The sequence below is a fragment of the Pteropus alecto genome, unplaced genomic scaffold, assembly GCF_000325575.1.
Source record: "Pteropus alecto unplaced genomic scaffold, ASM32557v1 scaffold786, whole genome shotgun sequence".
NCBI lineage: Eukaryota > Metazoa > Chordata > Mammalia > Chiroptera > Pteropodidae > Pteropus > Pteropus alecto.
In genome coordinates this window covers 85,291-106,225 of record NW_006438126.1, presented here as the reverse complement: position 1 = coordinate 106,225, position 20,935 = coordinate 85,291, and the positions used below count along the sequence as shown (strand labels likewise).

Here is a 20,935-nt window from a genome sequence, read left to right as displayed (position 1 = left end):
TTGCAGTAGAGATGCTCAAAACAGGATTACACACCCCTATCACCACAAGAGGGCACCTTAGGCTTAAGCATGCCCTGAGCATGCAGGTAAATCAGGAGCTTTATCTGGTCTGAGGTAAGTTGGGAGAACCAGGAAAAGACTGACTGAAGCATAGCCCAATGGTGGCCCCAAGGTCAAAAAAGTTCATTAGAAAACAGTTGTTATGCTATTTTAAAATTAATACATATCATTATCTATTATTCGGAACCTTCAAGCACAAAATAGACAATGAGTTTGTGTGTACTCTCCCTAGATGTGAGTGAAGGCTAGATACTAGATGGCGTGGAATGTTTGGGGTTGGGGGCTCAGCATTAGGGATATCAGAGGCAGGAAATAGCTTTGTATCCTGACTCCTCTGTCCTCTACAGTCTCATCCCCAGAAACAGCTTTATCCTGGTTCCCAGAGACCCTCTTACTTTATTACCCTGCTACTAACCCCCTCTACCCGCATCCTACAATGAATGCTCCCCTTGGCAATGGTGCCCTAAGATGGACTCTGAGGTGTGATTTTAAAAGAGGCCTAGGAGTTCTTCTTGGCCTCTACCTGTTGTCCATCAGCTCTTTTGAGAAGCCTGAGCTTGGATTCATTCCCTGTGGTTGCCCCAAGGCAGAGAACTGACCACCACTATATGCCCCCACACTCTGGGCCCTACAGTCCATCTGGCAGACAGGGAACTTGTTTCTTAGTGGCTTTCCAGGACGCCTTGCTCTCCACCCTTCTTCCAGCCTTGACAACTCAATCCAGCTGACATGACAGGAAATAAGAGTGAGCAGCAGGGCCTGCAGCCCAAAAGGCTATTTTCCTTTGCTGAGGTGGGAAACAAAGATGGGAACCCCCCTCCCTCCCCTGAGTACCTTTTCCAGGGCAATAACCCATTTCCAGCAATGTGTCTGAAGCTTGATTCCTAGGGATTTCTAGAAATGGAGCCTGTAGAGCTAGTGACTTCCTAGAGGTATAGCTAAGAGACTCAGATGTCACCTCCAGAGGACCAGAAGGACCTGGGAAGAGGTCCAAGTTGATAACAGTTTGGGGACCACAGAATCCTGGAGTAAGACTTTAGCTACTCCCTGAACAAGTCCTTTAGCTGTTGAGAGAGGGTGGGGAGGCAGGGAGAGAGTGTTTGCATTTTATTTGCATTTCATTTGCATTTGACTCTACTGATGTCCAAAGGCACTAAAATTTCCTGTCCTTGCTTCTTTTTCCCTTTCTTCCTCTCCCTTTTTAATCTCTAGGCAACCCCCTATTTCTTTCCTCTTCCCCACAATTTTCCCTCTTCCAGGCTAAACACAGATATGGAGTATTAGGCACAGGGGGGTGGTACCTTCCTCACCACCTCCCATCTGCCTAGAACTCAAAAAGCTGATTTCATGGAGACTATGAGTACTAGGGAGGAGAGAGGGATAAAGGGGTCTTTTGAGATTCTATTCCAGTTCATTTCGTTGAAATTATCACCAAGCAAGTCAGAGAGGGAAGGAACAAAAATTGTCCAACCCTGCCCCATACACAGGAGCCATAAACCCACCCAGCCTTCTAAGACCCAGGAAAAGCATATGAAGGAGGAGCAGAGAGAGGGTCTCTGCTCTGCCTTTACTTGCTGTGTGACCTTGGGGAAGTCCCTTCCCATGTGGACCTCCTATTCTTCATATAAATGTTACCTAGGCTCCTTCCACCTCAAGTTATAAGATGATAGAAGGGAGGAGAAGAGAAAGGGAAACTCAGGCTCAAGCACTGGAAGCAAAATTAAAAGCACCAGTTTTGGAGTCAGGCAGATCTGGTCTAAATCCCAATTCAGTCATCTACTGGCTGTATTAACCTCCCTGAACCTTAGTTTCCTCTATACAAGGAGCCTAAAAATTGTTATCTTCTCTTTAAAGTTGTGCTGATTAAATAAGAAGGAGCATGTTCTGCATGTAGCACCTTTCCTGGCAGATAGGAAGTGCTCAATCAATATTTATTGAAAGAATGACTAAAGGAATGAGTAAATGAATGAACGTAAGGTAATGCCTGCCACTGTCCTCCAGTTCCCACCACCTCCCACACTCCCATCCTCCCACTCCATGTCTGGAACCCAAAACTGCACTTCCAACTGTGAATCTCCAAGGTCCCATCTCTGCTTCAGTGGGCATGACCCCCAAGGTCCACCCCCACTCCACCCCAAAATCCTAGGCTGCTGGAGCTTGGAAATCTTCAGGTACAAATACCTCTGGCTTCTGGAAAACTAAAGCCCAGAGGGGGAAAAAAATGTAATTTTGCACATGAAAAAGAGAAACAGGTCTCAGACATAGTAGTCAGAGAATAAGACCCTCAGCACATACAGCCATACTATTGCTATGCAAATAGTGATATGAAAATCACAAGCACACAGGGGTATATAAACTATGGGCAGGTAGTTTTCTAGAATGATAGCAGGTGACATACAGTTGTAGATAAGAAATGGACCTCAGGGAAGGGGCCAAGCCTGAAGCGGAGGAGGGGAGGGTAAGAAGGGAGAAGCGGAGGGAAGGAAGGGACAAGCTACAAGTGTCCTGAGTTGGGGGGCGGGGGTTCCTGGGTTCACTAGGCCTCAAAGAAACTTTGATTACTTCCCCCAGCCAGAAGAAACAGGAAAAAAGTTCCCTGTCTTCTTACTGAGAGTAGGAGGAGACAGGGCAATGTGATTAGGGGAAGGTAGTTTTAAGGACCTCAAGTGCAGTTATTAAGCATTTCTTATTTCTCCAGGGCCACTGTAGCACCCACTGAGCCATTTCTGATACCTGTTATATACCCAGCACTATGCTCAGTGCTGTGGGGCATCAATTAGTTAACAACCAGGAGGTAGGGTAAGAAAAGTCCCAAGAACCCACCACAAGGGCTATTAAGAACATTGAAGTGTTATGGTAATTTAGTGAAAGATCAGATCACTTCCAACTTCAGAAAGGAGGTGGCATTTGAGTTGTGCATGGAGGGAGTAAAGTGCAGTGCTTTAAAATAGGAGCCCTAATACTTTATTGGCTGTGTAACATTGGACAAGTTAAATTCACTAAGCCTTATTTTTCCCATCTGTAAAATGTAAATAATAACAGTTTAATCTACAAGGTGTTATGAGGACTAAACAAAATGGATGCTTTAAAGTGTTAGTACTGTGCCTGACACAAAATAAAAGTTCAATAAATGCTGGATATTACCATAGGGATTATTGGGGTAGATGGTGGGTGGATATACTAGGTGGGAGTAACACTGTAAACAAGACATAGAGACAGAAAAGCCCAGGACCTGTTCTGTGAGCAGGAAATAGTCCTTGACACTAAGGTAGGTTGATAGTAAGACATCTGGAAAGGTGAGACCCTGCCCTTCCGTTGGCATATGGCTTTCTGTGCTTACAAGACAGGTGGCCCCTTGACCTTGGCACTACTTACTGTGACCTAAAGAGTAGAGAGAAGAGGGATGGGGAGCTCAGATCTATGATGGGTGCTGCAAAGAGCACCGAAGTGGGAGTCCAGAGACCTGATTCCAGCCAGGCTCTTTCTGTCACCGGGGAATTGTGTGATTTTGTCATCTCCCAGCTCTGTAGATGAGAGGGGTGGCTGTCCCCACAACCCCTGACATTGATAAATAACTTTCATATCATCCTGTCATAAAGCCTCAGAGCAACCTGGGACCTTCATGGGGTAGGCAAAGGGCAGTGTCTTCACCTGGAAGATGTAACAATAAGCTGGGCCCCATCTAGGTCCCAGGAAGCTGTGAGGATGCATGGGAGCTGGTGAGCTTGGCGAACTGCTAACTCCATCTAGAGAGTTGTCAGTTAGGATTCACACTTGCTCCTTTTTACAGATGAGTAAAATGAGTTCAGGGAAGTGAAGAGCCTGTCTCATTGACACAAACTGATAAACCATTGAGACAGGCTTCCAAAACCAGATTCTTTCCTGTAACACATGGCTTCTCCAAACATTCCAGGCTCCTTGCAACGTTTACACTTCGGAAGTCTGTCCAGACGGAAGTTCAGTCCGGCTGGGTAATAATCTTCCAGGGGTTCCTAAAAAGGGCGAGCTGGACCAGGAGTCTGGGTTACTGCGGGTATGGTGGGAAGAGGCTGCCAGGGCGGGTTGGGGCAAAGAGGTGTTCCACAGGGTCGGGACCCGCCCTGGCAGCACCCCTTGCCTCCTCCCCAGACCCCTAGCTCCCGTATGCAAATTATTGCTTTGCATGGGCTGGGGGCCAGGTGCCCGGGACCGGCCATGGGGCGTGGTCGACGGCCCCCGCCCCGCGCCGCGCCGCGTGCTCACCTGGGGCGTGTGGTAATCCTGGCTGTGCCGAGTGCTGCCCCGGCGGGAGGAGCAAAGCGTGCGACGGCGGCGGCGAAGGCTCTGGCAGCAGCTCCCGCGGCGGCGGCGGTGGCTGGAGGCGGAAGGAAGGAGACCCTGGCTTCCCAGGGGGCCCGGCTGGGGCCGACGCGAGGGTCCTGGGGGGGCGCTGGTTTTGGCCCCGCCTGGGGCAGGATGGTGAATCTGGAACTCATGCACACAGGTAAGGGCGGAGAGAGTGAGCTCTGACAGGTGTCACTGAGCGTGAAAAGGGGCGAAGGAGGGGGCCACCATTCTCCAGGGTCTTATTCCCCGGCGACCAGAAGAGGTCAGTGTGGATAGCGGGTCACCCAGGGGCGGGAGTGGGGAGGTAGATTTGGTAGGGGGGAGGGGACTTTGGAGAAGAATAAATGTGGGGGCTACAGGGTTGGTGGGTGGGAGGGCTTCTGAAGATTCCAATCTGGAGAGTGGCAGATGTGTGAGACTTGGGTGTGCTGAACTGTTGTCGACTCGCTGAAGTTGCCTTATTCACTGATTGCAGAGGGGTGGCTCACTCATTCAGCTAGGGGTGTGGACCAGGGAGTACATAAGTGAGGAAAATACTTGTATCCACATGTTACATGTTTTGTGTCCTGGGCAATTACGTGAAGTGGAAACAAAGTGGGCATCTGTGAGGTCTGAAGTTGGGCTGAGGGAGCCTAGAAGTAAGGGGGCTGGGCAATTACAGAGGCACACCTGGGGCAGGTGCCATGCTGCACATGTATTAGATTGGGGCTTGTGGAAGCATGTGTCTTGTGTATCAGAGGTGAGTCTATCTGTCCCTATGTGAGCTGGGAAAGGTGGTAGAGCAGACCCCATGTGTGAAGGTATGCCCCCCCATGTGTGAAAGTGTGCCCACACACATGCTCTGCAGGTCTTGGCAGTGTTATAGGCTCAGTGCTGGAGGAGGGGTGGTGGCGAAGAGTCCAGTGTGCTGGTCAGGAGCTCTGTAAGACCTCACAGGAGGAGCACCCTGCACAGGGGGCTATGAGATAGGTGCTTCCATCTCTGTGTCTGAGATGGGGTGGTGAGAGACATCCTTTGTGTCCCATGTCCCATGGATTCAAATATCAAGCCCTCCTTCGGGCATGGGAACTTAGGAAATGGAAATACTTTTCCAGGAGTCAGTTTCTCTTGTGCGAATGGTATGTGGGCATAGAGTGAACCAAGCTGATCTCTCCTTCCACAGCTGGGTTAGGGCAGGGAGCACTATTCCTGAGGGGCTGGGCTTGGTGTTAGGGTAGGCCTTATGGAAGTCTGAGCGCCTGAGCAGAGAATAGATTCAGAGTGAAGAAAACTAAACCTAATTTGGCCATTTCAAATCAGTAATTTGCCTCTCAAAGTGGGCAGCACCCAATGACTTTTATTTAGGATTTCAGCATTGTTAACAGGAATTTTGTTGTCTGCTCTCCTTTCTGGATGAGTAGGAAAGAAGAATAGGGTTGGGGGGCAATTTTCCCAACCCACCTCCAAGGAGCAGAGTAGACTGGAGGCTTTGGCCCTTCCTGAGGCCCACCAGTGCTGCAAACAAGCAGCAATGGGTACCTGGGGAGCCCTAGAGTCCACAGTTCCCAGAGGCAGTCTTGGCAGGGCTGAGAGAGGTGTTGACTCTGAGTGCATCCCCAGGTGCCAGGACCTGCCAGAAAGGCTAGGTGAGACAACAGGAACCATCTAACTGGTGTTACCCAATGTTTGGGGAAAATCTGTTTTGAGACCCTGTGACACCAGCCCTGCTCTCCTTCTTTTACCTCCCACCAAGAAGGTCTTGGTTTGAATGGAAGCAAGAATTTAGAAAGGTGGGCTCTAGGGGAAAGTTCTTTAGGACCAAGATAGGAGACTTCCTGGGAGGTTTCCACCTCCTGCTCTGGGGGAAGTGGGAGGAGGTGGGACAGCTGGCACCCAGCAGGAAAGCAGCCTAGGGGCTAAGAAGATCTAGCAAAGAGCAGGAGAGAGAGTGAGGTTGAGGTGAGAGGGCCAAGCCCTCCTTGCCTTGGTCTTGGTGGAAACTCCAGGATGATGCTTTTCAAAACCCAGATCCCTCCCTCACACTTGTCCTCTGTAAGCAGGGGTTCCAGCTACAAAGGGGGAGACCGAGCTAAACCTACGGTGAGGTGACTCCCCAGAAGGGGGTTTCCATCTACCTTCAGTGGGCTACCTGATTCATCTCTGCACATTTACTTGTTGCTCTTCCCCAGCCCACTTTTTTTAGTCTTTCTCCCCTCAGGGCTGTCTGGGCCTCTGTGTGGCATCTAGTTTCCCTTCAGTGGCACCTCAGAGGCTCTCTCAGTTTGGGACTTTCTGTAGAGTCTCTCTGATTAGTTCGCTACTTGAGGGTTCTCTTTGCTGGGTCTTCTCAGTGGGCCTTTCAGTCCAGGGTTGTCTCTGCAGGGTTTTTCAGTGCAGGCTCTTCTGTGGGGTCTGTGAGGGAGGGTCCTTCTGTGGAGTGTCTCATTATGGGCCCCTCTTTAGGGTCTCTCAGTCCAGGGTCCTTTTGGTGGAAATTTGGTCTCTTTTGGGTCCTATTTTCCCCCTCACAGTTATCCTATATCCCGCAGATTGTTTATTAACACACTTCCCCCTGTGAATTCCAAGTTCTGGGCCCTTGGGGATGACTCCTCAATTGATTTGCTGGAAGAATTTGGTGGTGAAAGAGGGGGAGCAGGAGTACACAAAGTAGGGTATAGGGTTCTCCTCCCTGCCCCCCCGCCCCGACACACACTCAGCTCCAAAATCACTGCAGCCCCTGAGTCGGCCCATCTTTTTCCTCTGATAACTTGGATGTAAGCCACATCAGGTTAGCCTGAGGCCTCAGCACTTTGTACTCCATAGAGCATCTCTCACACAGGAGCAGGAACACCTGAGTAAGCATGAGGTCACCAGACACAGGGGCACTCCAGCCAAGGAGGGGCTCCCTTTCCTAGGCCAAAAATAGTCAGAGGGGTAGATAAGAGACAGACAGACACATGGGGAGGGAGAGAACAAAGAGGAAAACAGTGGAAAGCCAGCCAGAGGGGGACACCTGGCCTGTCTCAGGCATCTCTTTTTTCTGTCTTTCTCACTGAGCTCTTCTGCATTAGGGCTGGGAAAGAGGGATCAAGTCTCACAGACTGATACCAGTTATAGTATACCATTTGGGATGGAAGGCCTCATTGAGAGAGGAAGTGGATTTCTCTTGAAGAAGAAAGAAAGAAGTCTCTTGCAGGGAAGAGTGGGAGCCATGGCTGGCTCAGAGTTAAGACTACTGGGTCCCTTGAATTCTCTATGGTAGAAGTGCCCTCATCAGCAGGTATGGGAAGAAGTCAAGAGGGATCTCCAGTTACTTCCAAAGAAATGAAGATAGACAGTAGGAGAGAGAAGGATGGTTTCCCTGTATAGCCTATAACCAGGGGTTCCAGGACAGTGTAGATGCTCAGCCTGCAACCTGGGGAAAATGCTGCCTCCTGGACTTTGCTCCTGCAAATTCATGTACACATCCTTGTTCACGAATGTGTAAGAAGGATCTACTCCTGGGTCATACCAAGGCATTGAGAGGAGCAAGGCCAGCCACCAACATCTTGCCCCAGCCTCAGAGTGTGATGGTCCCAGCGAGGCAGATGAAGGTCTGTGTCTGGTATTTGTGCTCTTACACAGAGCAGCTGAGCCTCCCCAGGGAAGGGAGTGATGGCAAAGAGCCTACTCAATCGGTGCTGAGATAAGAACAGCCAAGAAGCCTGGCCCCACCCCATACCTCTCTCACTCACCCCTGCAAGTGCTGTCCAATAGGCGAAGGGTTATGGCATCTTGGGGAGTTTCGGTGTTGGCCCATTTTTAGGCTGAGACCCAAGAGCTCGTCCCACCCAGCAGCCACAGCCTCCTACCCAACAGGAACAGATCCTTGGTATCTTAGCATCCTATGGGACTTCGAGCTTTTACAGATCATCTCAGCCTGCCCCTCTATTCAGGCTCAAATCCCTTTCCAATCCAGAAGTGTCACAGTGTTGCTCTCATAAAGAGTACATCAAATTAGTAGATGTCCATGCAGAGTGTGGGGTTTTTGACTCCTTCAAAAGCTATTGTTAGACATGATTAGGACTACTTAAGCTCATTTAAAGGATGAGTGAGATGGCTTTGGGGTATATTTAAAGGAAATGCAGAGAGTATGGGTATTGGAAGCAAGTTTGGGTTACAGACATAAAATTATGGTTTAAAGCGTTACCCTTCTTAAACATCACAAATTTGAAATAAGCTGATTCAGAGAATCTAGTCATCATCCCAGCCTTACTACATCTTAAACTCTTCCTGTCCCCATGAGCTTTTTTCCTATGAAGTCAGAATTTGAAGAATGCCGATGGTTCCCCCAGTTAAAGGACAAGTTATAATAGGGCTGAGACAAAAGTAAAGCCGTTTGTTGTAATGGGAGAAGGGAACTAACATCAAAGCCTGTTTAGTTAATTCGTTTATCACATGCTTACTTTGTGCCAGGCAATTTTCATTCAGTATTTCATTTGCTCCTCATAATAACTCCGGGAAGTATCATTATTCCTGTTTTTTAGGTGAGAAAACTGAGGTTCAAATATGTGGCCAGAGTTCCCCAACTAGTTAGAGATGACACTGGAATTGAATCCAGGTCTGTCTTTCACCAAAACCTATGCTTTTAATACTAGGTGCTACTGAAGCATTAAAAAACCACCAAAGGGCAAATTCTTCCCCTCCCACAGTTTCTGAGCAGTCTTTTTCTCAGCATTTCTGAAGAATCTCTAAGGGAAAGTAAAAGCTGAGCAGGTCTGTTAGGCCATGCACAGCTCCAGGGATAGTACTCAGGAGTAGGATGAAGCAAAGCTTATTTCTCCATTGGAGTGAAGGTGAGCAGCAAAAGAAGCCCTTTGCAGATCTGTCCAGGTGGCCCACACTAGTCTGCATATTCATGCCTAACAGACTATACAGAGAGTTTCAAACTGCAGTAGGAAAGACTTAGGTTAGGCTAAATAAATGCATTCCTAAATGCAGTACACTGGGATAAGTGGTGGGGTATGGTTGCAGCGTCTCCCCTGAAGGTCTGTGACCATGCAGGACGTGTGGAGGTCCAAGAGGGTGGCTGTATGGAGCTCCAAGTATTTACCTGGGACTTATCACTTTGGTGGGTCTCCAAAATATTCTTCAAACCACAGTGGCTTACTCCTTCCTCTGTTCCAGGGTGTTCTAAGGGCTGGAGAGGCTCTGGACTTCCATCTCTGTCTTGCTTGGCAAGACAGTCACTCCTGCCCTTTAGTAACTACATGCCCAGGAGCCACAATTTAAATCTCTGCCAGAGCCACACACGTCATTATTCTAAAAAAATAATAAGTAGGTTTCTCCCCGTTTTTCCTGAGGCAGAGGTCCACCCTTTCCCCTCATCCTGATCATCTCCAGACCACCGGTGTCCAGACTGCCAACTGCCTGATTACCTCGTGCAAATTAAGGCTGCCTGCTTAACTAAGATTGGCTGGTGAGCCAGGTACGCAAATTGGTTCACCAAGACTTTACCTGGTTTGAAAGAGTTAAAATGCTGTTCCAGAGAAGAGGATGGAGGTGGGGATAGGGGTGAGGGTCAACACAATTTGAGTAAAATATTTTTCTGTCTTTAACAGCTTCAGTGTTTGGGTGGTTTAATAAGGAGAGTAGCCAAGAGAGTGAGTGAGTTCAAAGTTGCCCCTTTCCTTCTCTCTTCTGACCCTGGAGGAGACTAAGGGGCCTCTTAGGTGGTGGCAGCTATTTATTGTGGGTAAATGTTTAATTATTGAAATGAAGCAGGGCAGAGAGGCCAAACCCACAGCACTGAGACTGGCCTTGCTTGGTCTTATCTCTCTTCGGGGCACTGACCCATCCGCTATTCCTTTTTCACTGAACATATGGAAGTATAGGAGAGAAGGTAAGGGTCTCCAAAGGATAGGATATCCAAGGAGCCCACACAGGAGCTAGGGTGTGATTCTCAGACAGTAGGCTGACCTCTGAGAACCAAAGAACAGAGTCAAGAATTGGAGAAAGGTGAAGCGTTGGTTCAAGGGTACTCCTGCCTTCCAGCATAGGGCTATTATGGGGGGAAGAGGGGAGATGGATATTTCTTATGCTATTTTAAAAAGTAAAATAAATTCCCCAAATCCAAAAAGAAATGAGGATTAAGAATGGGAAGCATCCTCTCTGCTGTACCCCTCCCCTTGTTAAATTTTTACTAGCCTGAGGCCAATGATAGAAGGAATGACAATGGTGCAAAAGGTGAGAGACCCTGCAGTAGCATGGGGGAAAGAGGGAAAGAAAGGCAGGGGAAAGAGGGAAAGAAAGGCAAGGGAAAGGAGGAAAGCATGAGAGGAGGAGATATGTGCCCTGAGTTTGTGAATTTTCTAATGATTGTGTGTTCAGGAATCAGAAATTGGAAAGTGATGGTTGTAATTACACTTTCATCTTTGCTGTTTAGTTAAAGCCACATGTGTTATAAGCAAGAAAAATTGTGACCTTTATTAAAATCATTCATGTTTTCCCTGCAGATATCAAGATGAGTGGGGATGTAGCAGATTCCACGGATGCTCGCAATGCTATCAGCCAGGTGGAGACAGGTAAGTGTCTTCTCTTCTGAAGACTTTACCTGGTGTGAAAGAGTTAAAATGCTGTTCCAGAGAAGAGGATGGAGGTGGGGATAGGGGTGAGGGTCAACACAATTTGAGTAAAATATTTTTCTGTCTTTAACAGCTTCAGTGTTTGGGTGGTTTAATAAGGAGAGTAGCCAAGAGAGTGAGTGAGTTCAAAGTTGCCCCTTTCCTTCTCTCTTCTGACCCTGGAGGAGACTAAGGGGCCTCTTAGGTGGTGGCAGCTATTTATTGTGGGTAAATGTTTAATTATTGAAATGAAGCAGGGCAGAGAGGCCAAACCCACAGCACTGAGACTGGCCTTGCTTGGTCTTATCTCTCTTCGGGGCACTGACCCATCCGCTATTCCTTTTTCACTGAACATATGGAAGTATAGGAGAGAAGGTAAGGGTCTCCAAAGGATAGGATATCCAAGGAGCCCACACAGGAGCTAGGGTGTGATTCTCAGACAGTAGGCTGACCTCTGAGAACCAAAGAACAGAGTCAAGAATTGGAGAAAGGTGAAGCGTTGGTTCAAGGGTACTCCTGCCTTCCAGCATAGGGCTATTATGGGGGGAAGAGGGGAGATGGATATTTCTTATGCTATTTTAAAAAGTAAAATAAATTCCCCAAATCCAAAAAGAAATGAGGATTAAGAATGGGAAGCATCCTCTCTGCTGTACCCCTCCCCTTGTTAAATTTTTACTAGCCTGAGGCCAATGATAGAAGGAATGACAATGGTGCAAAAGGTGAGAGACCCTGCAGTAGCATGGGGGAAAGAGGGAAAGAAAGGCAGGGGAAAGAGGGAAAGAAAGGCAAGGGAAAGGAGGAAAGCATGAGAGGAGGAGATATGTGCCCTGAGTTTGTGAATTTTCTAATGATTGTGTGTTCAGGAATCAGAAATTGGAAAGTGATGGTTGTAATTACACTTTCATCTTTGCTGTTTAGTTAAAGCCACATGTGTTATAAGCAAGAAAAATTGTGACCTTTATTAAAATCATTCATGTTTTCCCTGCAGATATCAAGATGAGTGGGGATGTAGCAGATTCCACGGATGCTCGCAATGCTATCAGCCAGGTGGAGACAGGTAAGTGTCTTCTCTTCTGAGAAATGGAACAGGAAAGCACCTGGTGGGAGAGAATTGTTGGAAATTTTAAAACAATGTTGCATCTCTTCTCCTTTGGTCATTTAGCCCATCAGATCCCAAAGTTGAGTCTTAGGAAATGAAAGAATTGCCTACAGATGCAGGCTATGACCCTGGAGCCTTCGAATAATACGTATTGGTCTACATGGAACAGAGAAATCTCTGGAGCTAGGCTAGGAAATGGCCAGATTCTTAAAAACAAAACAAGAAAGGGAGAAGAGTCACTTTTTAATGTGCCATTCCAACACCCCTAGAAGCAGCAGGCTGTATTCTCAGCTGCTACTGACAGAAGGCAGAACCTGTCTTTAGTAGATGGGGACCTTTTAACCTAGATATCTCAAAAGTCTTACTCAGGAAACTAACCAAAGAGGCCTGTGTGCAAGTATTCCTCTTCCAAATTATGTGCATGTTGATGGTAAATAGACTCAGAAAGGAAGGGTTGGTAGCTGGAGATGACTGCTTTGTGAAGAAAGGAAAGAGGATATGGAAGAATTGAGAAAAAAGTTGCATACCTCTCTGCTTTTAACTCCATAGTCCAAGCCTTGCTTTGAAATTCCATATAATTAAAAAGAACTCAAAGAAAGATGAGTATAAATTTTAACACCACCAAATAACTTTAATAGTATCCCACTAAGACCTCAATTAGCCTTTCAACTGGATCTTTGGAGCCATAGAAAATAGAAGTAGAACAGAATGTCTCCCAGAGCTAACATCTTTTCCCAGGTCTTCAGGTGCAGTCTAGTTCCATTCATGAAGCTAAAAGACTTAGAATAAGGGACAAAATAATTGAGGTCTTGTGGTGGGGTGCAGCTGAGGATGCATTTACCATAAACTTTTCTGCCTTGAATTAATATTGAAACAGTGTCTATTTGCAAAGTAGAGCTACAGGCTTTATATTTTGCTTTATGGGTAATGACAACTGAACTAGGAGAGTGTGGGCCAGTCCAGTAATTAATTTATTAGCTGAGTATGTTTTCCTAAGTTTCTATAAAGTGGGGCACCTATTCTTTCCAGTTGAAAAGAAAATTCTCTCCAATCTCAAGAACTCCAGAAAAGTTTTAAAATCAGTTCAGCTGGCGACTGATAGGTACAGTCTCAGCTTTGACACACCCTAGAGAAAAATCAGAGTCGAGAAGCCATGGTTGAGAAGAAGGTGGGTCGCCCTTTCCTGGTAGCAGGTTGGCTATTTATCTGGGCCAGGCATATTGCCCCAGGTACGTGGAGACACAGCTAAGAGAGTATCCATGTAGAAAGAAGACTACTCTTAGCAGGCTGGCACTTGCGCTCTGTTATTAGTTACTTGACCAAGTCAGGATAACCATGTTGGGAGTGAGAAGGAGCTATGCAGAACCCTGAATGGTGAACAATGAGAGGAAGGAAGTTCAGATCTTAGGTGGGGGTTAGGAAGGGTAAGGTGTTTTCGACAATCTAAGCAGACAATCTAAGGAAGTTCTAGCCTCTTATCTGGGACCATGGGAGCTATGTACAAACTAGTCTAAAGGAGAAAGAATCCAGAGATAAACTGGGACTTTTGAAATCTGTTATCCCAGGGTTATTGTTAATTTAACATGTGACCTTAGCTCAGCTGTTTTACCTCCTTAGGAGGCAGGAAGAGGTGACCTTCGAAGAGTGGATTTAGAACCACACAGACCTGGGATAAAAATCACAGCTCTGCTGCTTACTAGCTGTATGATCTGATAAGTTAATTTAGCCTTATCTCTTCTATAAATGGGGACAATTAATGCCCATCTTCAGGAGTGGGTTGAGAGTTATCTAATGGCATTACCTCTAATGGCATCATTAAGATTCTGTGATTCTGTAATATACAGAATGAGCATTACTGCTTAGTGCTTTGGGGCTGCAGGTAGATGGGATGCCCTTTGCCTCTTTACTCAGGCCAAGTAGTCTCAGGCCCCAGAGGTCTATTTTTTTGCTTTCATTCAGGAAATAATTCTGTGTGGCTCCTTGACTCCAAGGAGACTGTGAAGTCCATGCTGTCTAGAACTTCTCTACCCCTAGTCTTTCACATGTAGGGACTCAGGTCAGTAGCTGGAAGCATCCATACTTAGGTAATCATCGGACTACTGCATGTTTTTAAGGGCAAGAAAAAAGAGGTAGCTAATTAAAGTAACCAAACTTCCTGGAAAGTCGTTCTGACTCATTTTTTTTTTTTTTTACAGAGAACTTATTATGAGTCACAGTGGTTACCAACTTGGTTTAATGGCTTCCTTTGGATTTTTAAAAGGCAGATTCCCCTTCCCAGCAGTACATGAATTAAGAGGTGGTTTTTCTCTGGGTTTAAAGGAACTATAAACGAAGGTGACTTAGAAAGCTCCAGCTCCCTGAGAGCATTCTTTTTATTGTGTGAAATTCCCAAGAGGCACAAGAAGTGGGAGGTGAAAAAAAGGTGATTTTCTCCATCCACACTGGCCCTGACTACAAAGGAGAGTGTTCTCAGGTGTAGACACAGATATTCTGGTTGGTAGAGACCTGGCAAGGCAGATCATATTTTCCCTTTCTTTCTGCCTATGAGGAAGTTGAAGCTTGGATGGAAGATAAACTGCCCAAGACCTCAGAGTATGACAGCATTAGGGACCAGAGGAGGCTTCCAATCCCCTGTCCAGTGCTTTGTCCATAACCCCCAGAGGACTGGAACCAAGTTGTTTCTAGATTTCTGAACTATCAGCTTTTCGGTCATTTTTTTTTTCTAACCCTACTCATTGTTATTTTTCCTTTATTTTGGAGACTGACAATTCTCTTCTGTTCTCAATTGAGTGGTTGATAAAGATATAATCGACCCACATTTGAAAAGCCTCCAGGTCTATAACTGACAACCCCAAGCTGTGGAGGGTGAGAATCTAGCCTCTGTGAGAACTTCCTCCTTTCCTTCTCCATCCTGAACCAGCCTCACCAATGTACGGGCTCCCATTCTCCTCCCCACCATTTCACTGGGGGTGTGGGGTGGGGTTGCAAACCTAGACAATGGACCAAATACCTTGGAACTCTTGTCCTGCCCAGAGATCTGGGAAGTAAGGATCTCATGAGGGGAGCTCAGGGGAAGAAAAGAAGAGCTAGAAATAAGGGAGAACTGGGCTTTGTCAGTTTTCCCTTCGTGCAGCCCTTCCTCTTTGGCTTCCATTGTCCTGTCTGTGAAGTGGAATGACTAACATCTGCCCCACCCTCCAGAAAGATCACTAAGGTGAGTTAGCTGTTTAGGGACCCTTTGCAGAAAGTCTCCTCACTTGATCCTGGGAGCTTTCAACATGGTTTTAAGAAAGGCTGAACATGATTCTATCAGGGAGCCCAGAAGGTTAGTGATTCTCATAAGGTCTCAGAGAAAGAATGAGTATCTGACCCAAGACTAGAAACTCTTTCTCAGGTGGTTCATTCCCAGGACCTTGCAGTCTCTACTCAGCTGAGTCCCCAAGAAAACAACCCAAGGATAAAGAAACTGTGTCTCATCACTACCTAGAGGCAAGGATCCAGGTAGAAACAAGCAGAAGACTTTAGAGATGAGTGTGATTTTCAATCTAAATACTTACTGAATAAAAAATATTCTTTCAAGGACAAAGAGGACAGGAGAAATCTAGGAAGTACTTGGGATGAAGTGAGTCTTGGGGAAATGCAGAAGTGTTTCCCATTGATAGCCCTTTCTAAGAGATGCATGCTTACACACACACACACATACTCCTTTCATTTTATGATTAGGAGACAAGACAAAGCTCTGTCACTGAATGATATGGAACAAGTCTGCTTGTGTCCTGGATTTAAGTTTCCTCATTGTGATATGGGGAAAAGAATGCTGCTAGAGAAAAATGAAGGGGGTGGGCTAAGTGGTTTTTAAAATTCGAGCCTGGTGACCCTTGTCCTGTGCCTCAATCTGTACTCACTCTGTCCCTCACCTCTCTGGAAGAGAAAAATGAAGCCGCAACTCCTCCAGATGTCCAGGGAGAACTCATATGAATTTCTGAGCATGTAAGAATTCTGAGAGAACATCTTGACCATACCTCTCTCTTCCTTTGGGAACATTTCAAAACCATCCCTGGAAAATGAAAGAATCTACTGTTCTTAGAGTAGAGTTTTTTTTTTTTTCTCCCGCATCTATACTCCATCATTAAAAGCTAACTCCGCAATTTCTCTTGGCCACCTATTCTTGTAGGATGTAATCCTCTTGTGCCTGGAAGTCCTTATCTCTCACCTAAGACCTCATGCTGCAGCACAACCCCTTCACCTCTTGTTTTAGCTTTCTCAAACCAACTTATTTCCACCTCAACTTGTTTCCAGGTTCTATGACAGGGAGATTAGAAGGTACTAATTCACCTTACTGTGACTCTGTGCCTGAGATCTCAGGAGAGCAACCTGTGGTTTCAGGAATTGCCTATCTGCCTCTAGTACTCAGAGAACGTTAGCAAATAAAAGAGTTACAACAACCACTCACATGTGTACCACACCTTACAACTCACAGACACTTTATGTCTTGTTTGTAGATTCTCAAACCCAAGCTCACGGGGTAGATAAGTCAGGACCACGCTGCTCAGATGAGCTGTGGGTGGCTGGGCCAGTCCTGCCTGACACTGATTCCTCTTCCTTTTGGAGGTCTTTTGAAGGAAATGCCCCTCCCACCACCCCCTACTGCCATCTGTGCACCCCCAGAAGAACATGGGCTTCCTTTCTCTCCAGCCTAAGAGGGAACAAAGTGAGGGAACTGGGTGGGGATATCTGTGTGCTGTCTTTACCACCCGGAACTGCACTTAGTTTCATCAGTGGTCATTCCTTAGAGCAGCAGTCCCCAACCTTTTTGGCACCAGGGACCAGGGCTCCTATGAGAATCTATTGCCTGATGATCTGAGGTGGAGCTGAGGCGGTGATGCTAGCACTGGGGAGCCACTGCAAATACAGATGAATTGCTCACTTGCCTGCCACTCACTTCCTGCTGTGTGGCCTGGTTCCTAACAGGCCACAGACTGGTACAGGTCTGGGCCAAGTATTAGGGACCCCTGCCTTAGAGCACTGCTTCTAAGACAATCTGGAGTGCAGGACCAGTTGTTTTACTTCCAGTCTGTCAAAGACCAATACGTGGTCCAGCCATGTAGGACTGGTTAATAGAGCTCACACCCACCACACACGTTCAACAGGACCCAAACTGGTCTACATCCTTGTCAATAGGAGAGCCCACTAATCGTGTGCTTGGGGTGCCAGTAACATTTTAAATTTTTCACTCTACATGTCTATACGTATCTGGTCTCAGAACTTAATGAATAATTTATAGACCAGCCCTGGCTATTGGAGCACACTGAGGCACTCTGCCTTAGAGCAATGCCTTTCCTTTGGCATTCCATGAGCAATGGATATATCTAACCCTGGGCACATCTTATGACCTTAACATTCCTCCCAAAGTTGTGAGTAAATGCTTTTGGTTTCTTGGGTCCACCCTCCTCCTCAAGAAACAATTAGGGCAGTGAACACCTGGTGTGGAAAAGTGCTGAACAAGTGGAAAAAGAATTTAAAGTAAAATGAGCAACCAAATTAGGATAAGGCTTAGGGGCTTCAGGAGCAGCCCAAATCCAGGCAACTGAACTGCAGTTACATTTTTTCCTGCTCAGTCCTACAAGCACACAAACGGACACACATACGAACTCACACTCATAAAATTCCACCTCAAAACCCTTGGGGCAGGCTGTGAGGGAGTACCCACTGGAGGTCTTCCTTTCTGGTCCAGGCTGTTCTTTCAAAGGCAGGCTTGGGTCCTTGAGGGGGTTTGGGAAACTAAAGGAAGGGCAGGGGAATGGAAGTTGGAGTCTCAGCCAGCATTCGATGGTGTCTCTTTCATGTTTAAATCCCTCCCCCAGGGAAGGGTTTTGCCTAAGATGACCCACCCTTAGGAAGAATTGCTGAGCAGGGAAGCAGGTCCCACTTCCCTCTGATCCCTTTGGTGTGGGGAGTAGTGGGTGGGGAGAAAATCGGCTGAATATCTTTCAAATGGATCCTGTATGAGGTCGTCCTAGCTGGAGCTACTTCCCCCTCCCTGGAGACTGAGGGTGTGGCAGGGCAGGCAAGTCAGAGAATGACCAGAGTACTCAAAGACAGCTGAATTTCATTTCTAGGGACTTTAGTCACTGACACTTCAAAGTCCCTTCCTGGCTCCTCCATTGAGCTAGTGCTCAATGGGGGAGTTCCTTGGGTAACAGCAGGGCCCTGAAAGACTCAGGGAGGGCAGGCCTTTTTGTACTAAGCCAGAAGCCTGGGAAATTTAGCTGCAGGTATCTCCCAAAAAGCACTAGTGCTGTTGACTCAAAAAATAATAGGTGTTAATTTGCATGAAATTTTACATACAGGTTCCATGCTGTGCTTTTTTTCTCCTACCACTGGTACCACCAAAGCCCCCTAGGTCTCCCCTCCTGCCTCCACTCTGGCGGCATCACAGTGTCCTCCATATTCCAGAACTTTCTTACCACCACCTAGCCCATCCTCGGATTAGCAGTTGGGGAGGTGGGGGATAGTGGTTGGCTTTGGCAGAGAGGTGCAGACTGGTAGCTTGGCAGGTTTGGGTGCCCCACCTGCCTGCTATAGGCTGCAGGGAGGCACCCCCAGCAGGGACCTTGGCCTGCCCACATCCTCAAGCTGAGAAGAGGAACAAAAAAATCTAAGCCAGAGAGCACAGAGAGATGCTGAAAAGGAGACTATGATGGGGTCTGGGCAGCCGATTTGCATAGGGGGGTGATTTCCATACTGCAGGGTAAATTTCCATATCCCTGCCTCAAAACCTGTTGGGGCTGAGAGGAGGAGAGTGGAGAGGTCATTTGAAATTCAAATGAGGATGATTAAGGTTTTCTTATGGAGGGAAGCATGGACAAAAGGGGTTAAGCCAGCTGGCAAATGTCTGCTCTGGCCTCAAAGTTATCAAAGGGAAGCAGCACTCAGCTGGCTCCCTCCTACCCATCTTTGTCTCAGATGGCCACTGGAGACCTGCTGGTGGTCCTGCTAGGCTGGGTGTTATGGGGAAACTGGCTGGGTCCCTATCCCCCCCTGCCCCTGAATTTAGTTTACCTCCTGGCATCCGTAAGGAGCTCATGAGGACAAATGAGTGTGTTCTACTTCTGGGCTCAGTCCTATCTCCCTTTGGGGACCACAGACCATCTCAGTTTTCCTGTCTGTGAAATTGGCAAGACAGTCTGCACTTTCTTGTTTGGCTGAGGAGGTGTGAAGAGGTGTCATTCTACTGAGAGCCCCGCAATGTGGCCTCCTGGTGTTCATCCTGACTTGTTTGTCTTCTAAATGCATCTCTACCACCAATCTGTTTCCTGGACAAGTCAACTTCCTGTCTTTGGGCCTGAGTTTGTGTATTAGATCAGGGGTACCCAGCCCCCAGGTCACAGTACCAGGCTGCACAGCAGGAGGTGAGCAGCAGGCAAGGGAGCAAAGCTTCATATGTATTTGCAGCGTCTCCCCAGTGCTAGCATCACCACCTCAGCTCCACCTCAGATCATCAGGCATTAGATTCTCATAGGAGTGCCCATCTCTGGTGCCAAAAAGGTGGGAACTACTGCATTAGATGAACTTGAGAGTCTCTAAGATCAATTCCAGCTCCAAGATAAATATGGTGATCTGTGAACACACTCTGATCCTTTGTAAGCACCAGTTATTATTTGTAAGACACTTTGAATGATGTGCATTGCTGTACCCCTCAGTTCTTCTAATGTGTTAGGAAAGCACTCAGGTCCCTCAGCTTACCAAGGTGCAGTCATTAAAGACCTTAGGCTTTGGAGCTAGAGTTTATATTTGGATCCCAGATTCTCTTACAGGCTTGCTGCTCGGCTTCCTGTCTGTAAAATGGGGGCAATCATAGTATCTATTTCTTAGGGTTGCTGTGAGGATTAAAGGAGTCACATTTGTAAAGCACTTAGAACAGGACCTGCCCTAGAGTAATGTTATTTGTTAGTATCAGATGGACAAAGTATCCACATGATGAGACAGCTGCCTAGTAGCTAATCCACAGAAACTCAATTAGGAATATGGACTGTCCCCTGAGCAGACCTGCCAGTGAATTCATTCACTCATGGCCAATACACTATCATATACACTTGTACTTAGGATCAGGGAAACATGCTTCAGTGGAGGGCCCCAGGAGCAGCTATCAAAGCTTAGTGGTCATTCTACTGAGAGCCCACCCAACGTAGATTCCTGGTGTCCATCCTGACCTAAATTTGTCTTTGCTTCTCAGGAAGTACAGAAATGGCAGGAAGAAGTGGAGAGAACTGGTAGAATGACCCCCTCCTCCCAGGACCCAGTGCTGAAATGGGACTGATTCAACGAGACTAAAAGATATTTATAGTTCTGAAAAATCTAAAGATCATTTTTTTTTTCCTTGAGTTTCTGTAGCAACTTCATGTGAGGTTTTTTGGAGATAGCATGATGTAGTATAGACAGCCTTGGCTGGTGGATGGACATGGGCTTCAGTTTCTATTCAGTAATTTACTAATCAGTAACTTTGGGCAAATTGATTAACCTCGTTGAGCCTTAAGTTTCCTCATCTGTAAAATGGGGTTAATAAGAGCACCTACTCAAAGGGTGATTATGAGGATCATGTGTATAAAATGCTGTCATGTGTTTACTATAGAACTTGATATATAGTACATGCTCAATAAATGTCAGCTATTAATCCTTATTATTTGAAAACAATGTTTTGCTGCCAAAATGTTTTAAAATTCTCTGATCTAGTCCTATTCTCATATTTTATGGTAGCAGAGACTGGGATCAGAGAAGGGGAATGACTTTCTCAAGGTCACAGTGAGACTGATATTTCGTTAGGAGCCCTTCCCCCACCTAAGAGGCAAGACCTCCATCCTTTGTTTTT

General features: G+C 46.7%; 1 protein-coding gene across 1 annotated transcript in view; it reads left to right on the top strand.

The window, feature by feature from the left end:
• The first annotated feature begins 4,515 nt into the window (after nt 1-4,515).
• POU2F3 (POU class 2 homeobox 3) overlaps nt 4,516-20,935 on the top strand; it is a 76,388-nt gene continuing 59,968 nt past the window's right edge. Inside the window, exons 1-2 of the mRNA XM_006915647.3 lie at nt 4,516-4,543; nt 10,860-10,928. Coding sequence (XP_006915709.1) covers nt 4,516-4,543; nt 10,860-10,928 — 97 coding nt within the window. The remainder of the gene's footprint in view (nt 4,544-10,859; nt 10,929-20,935) is intronic.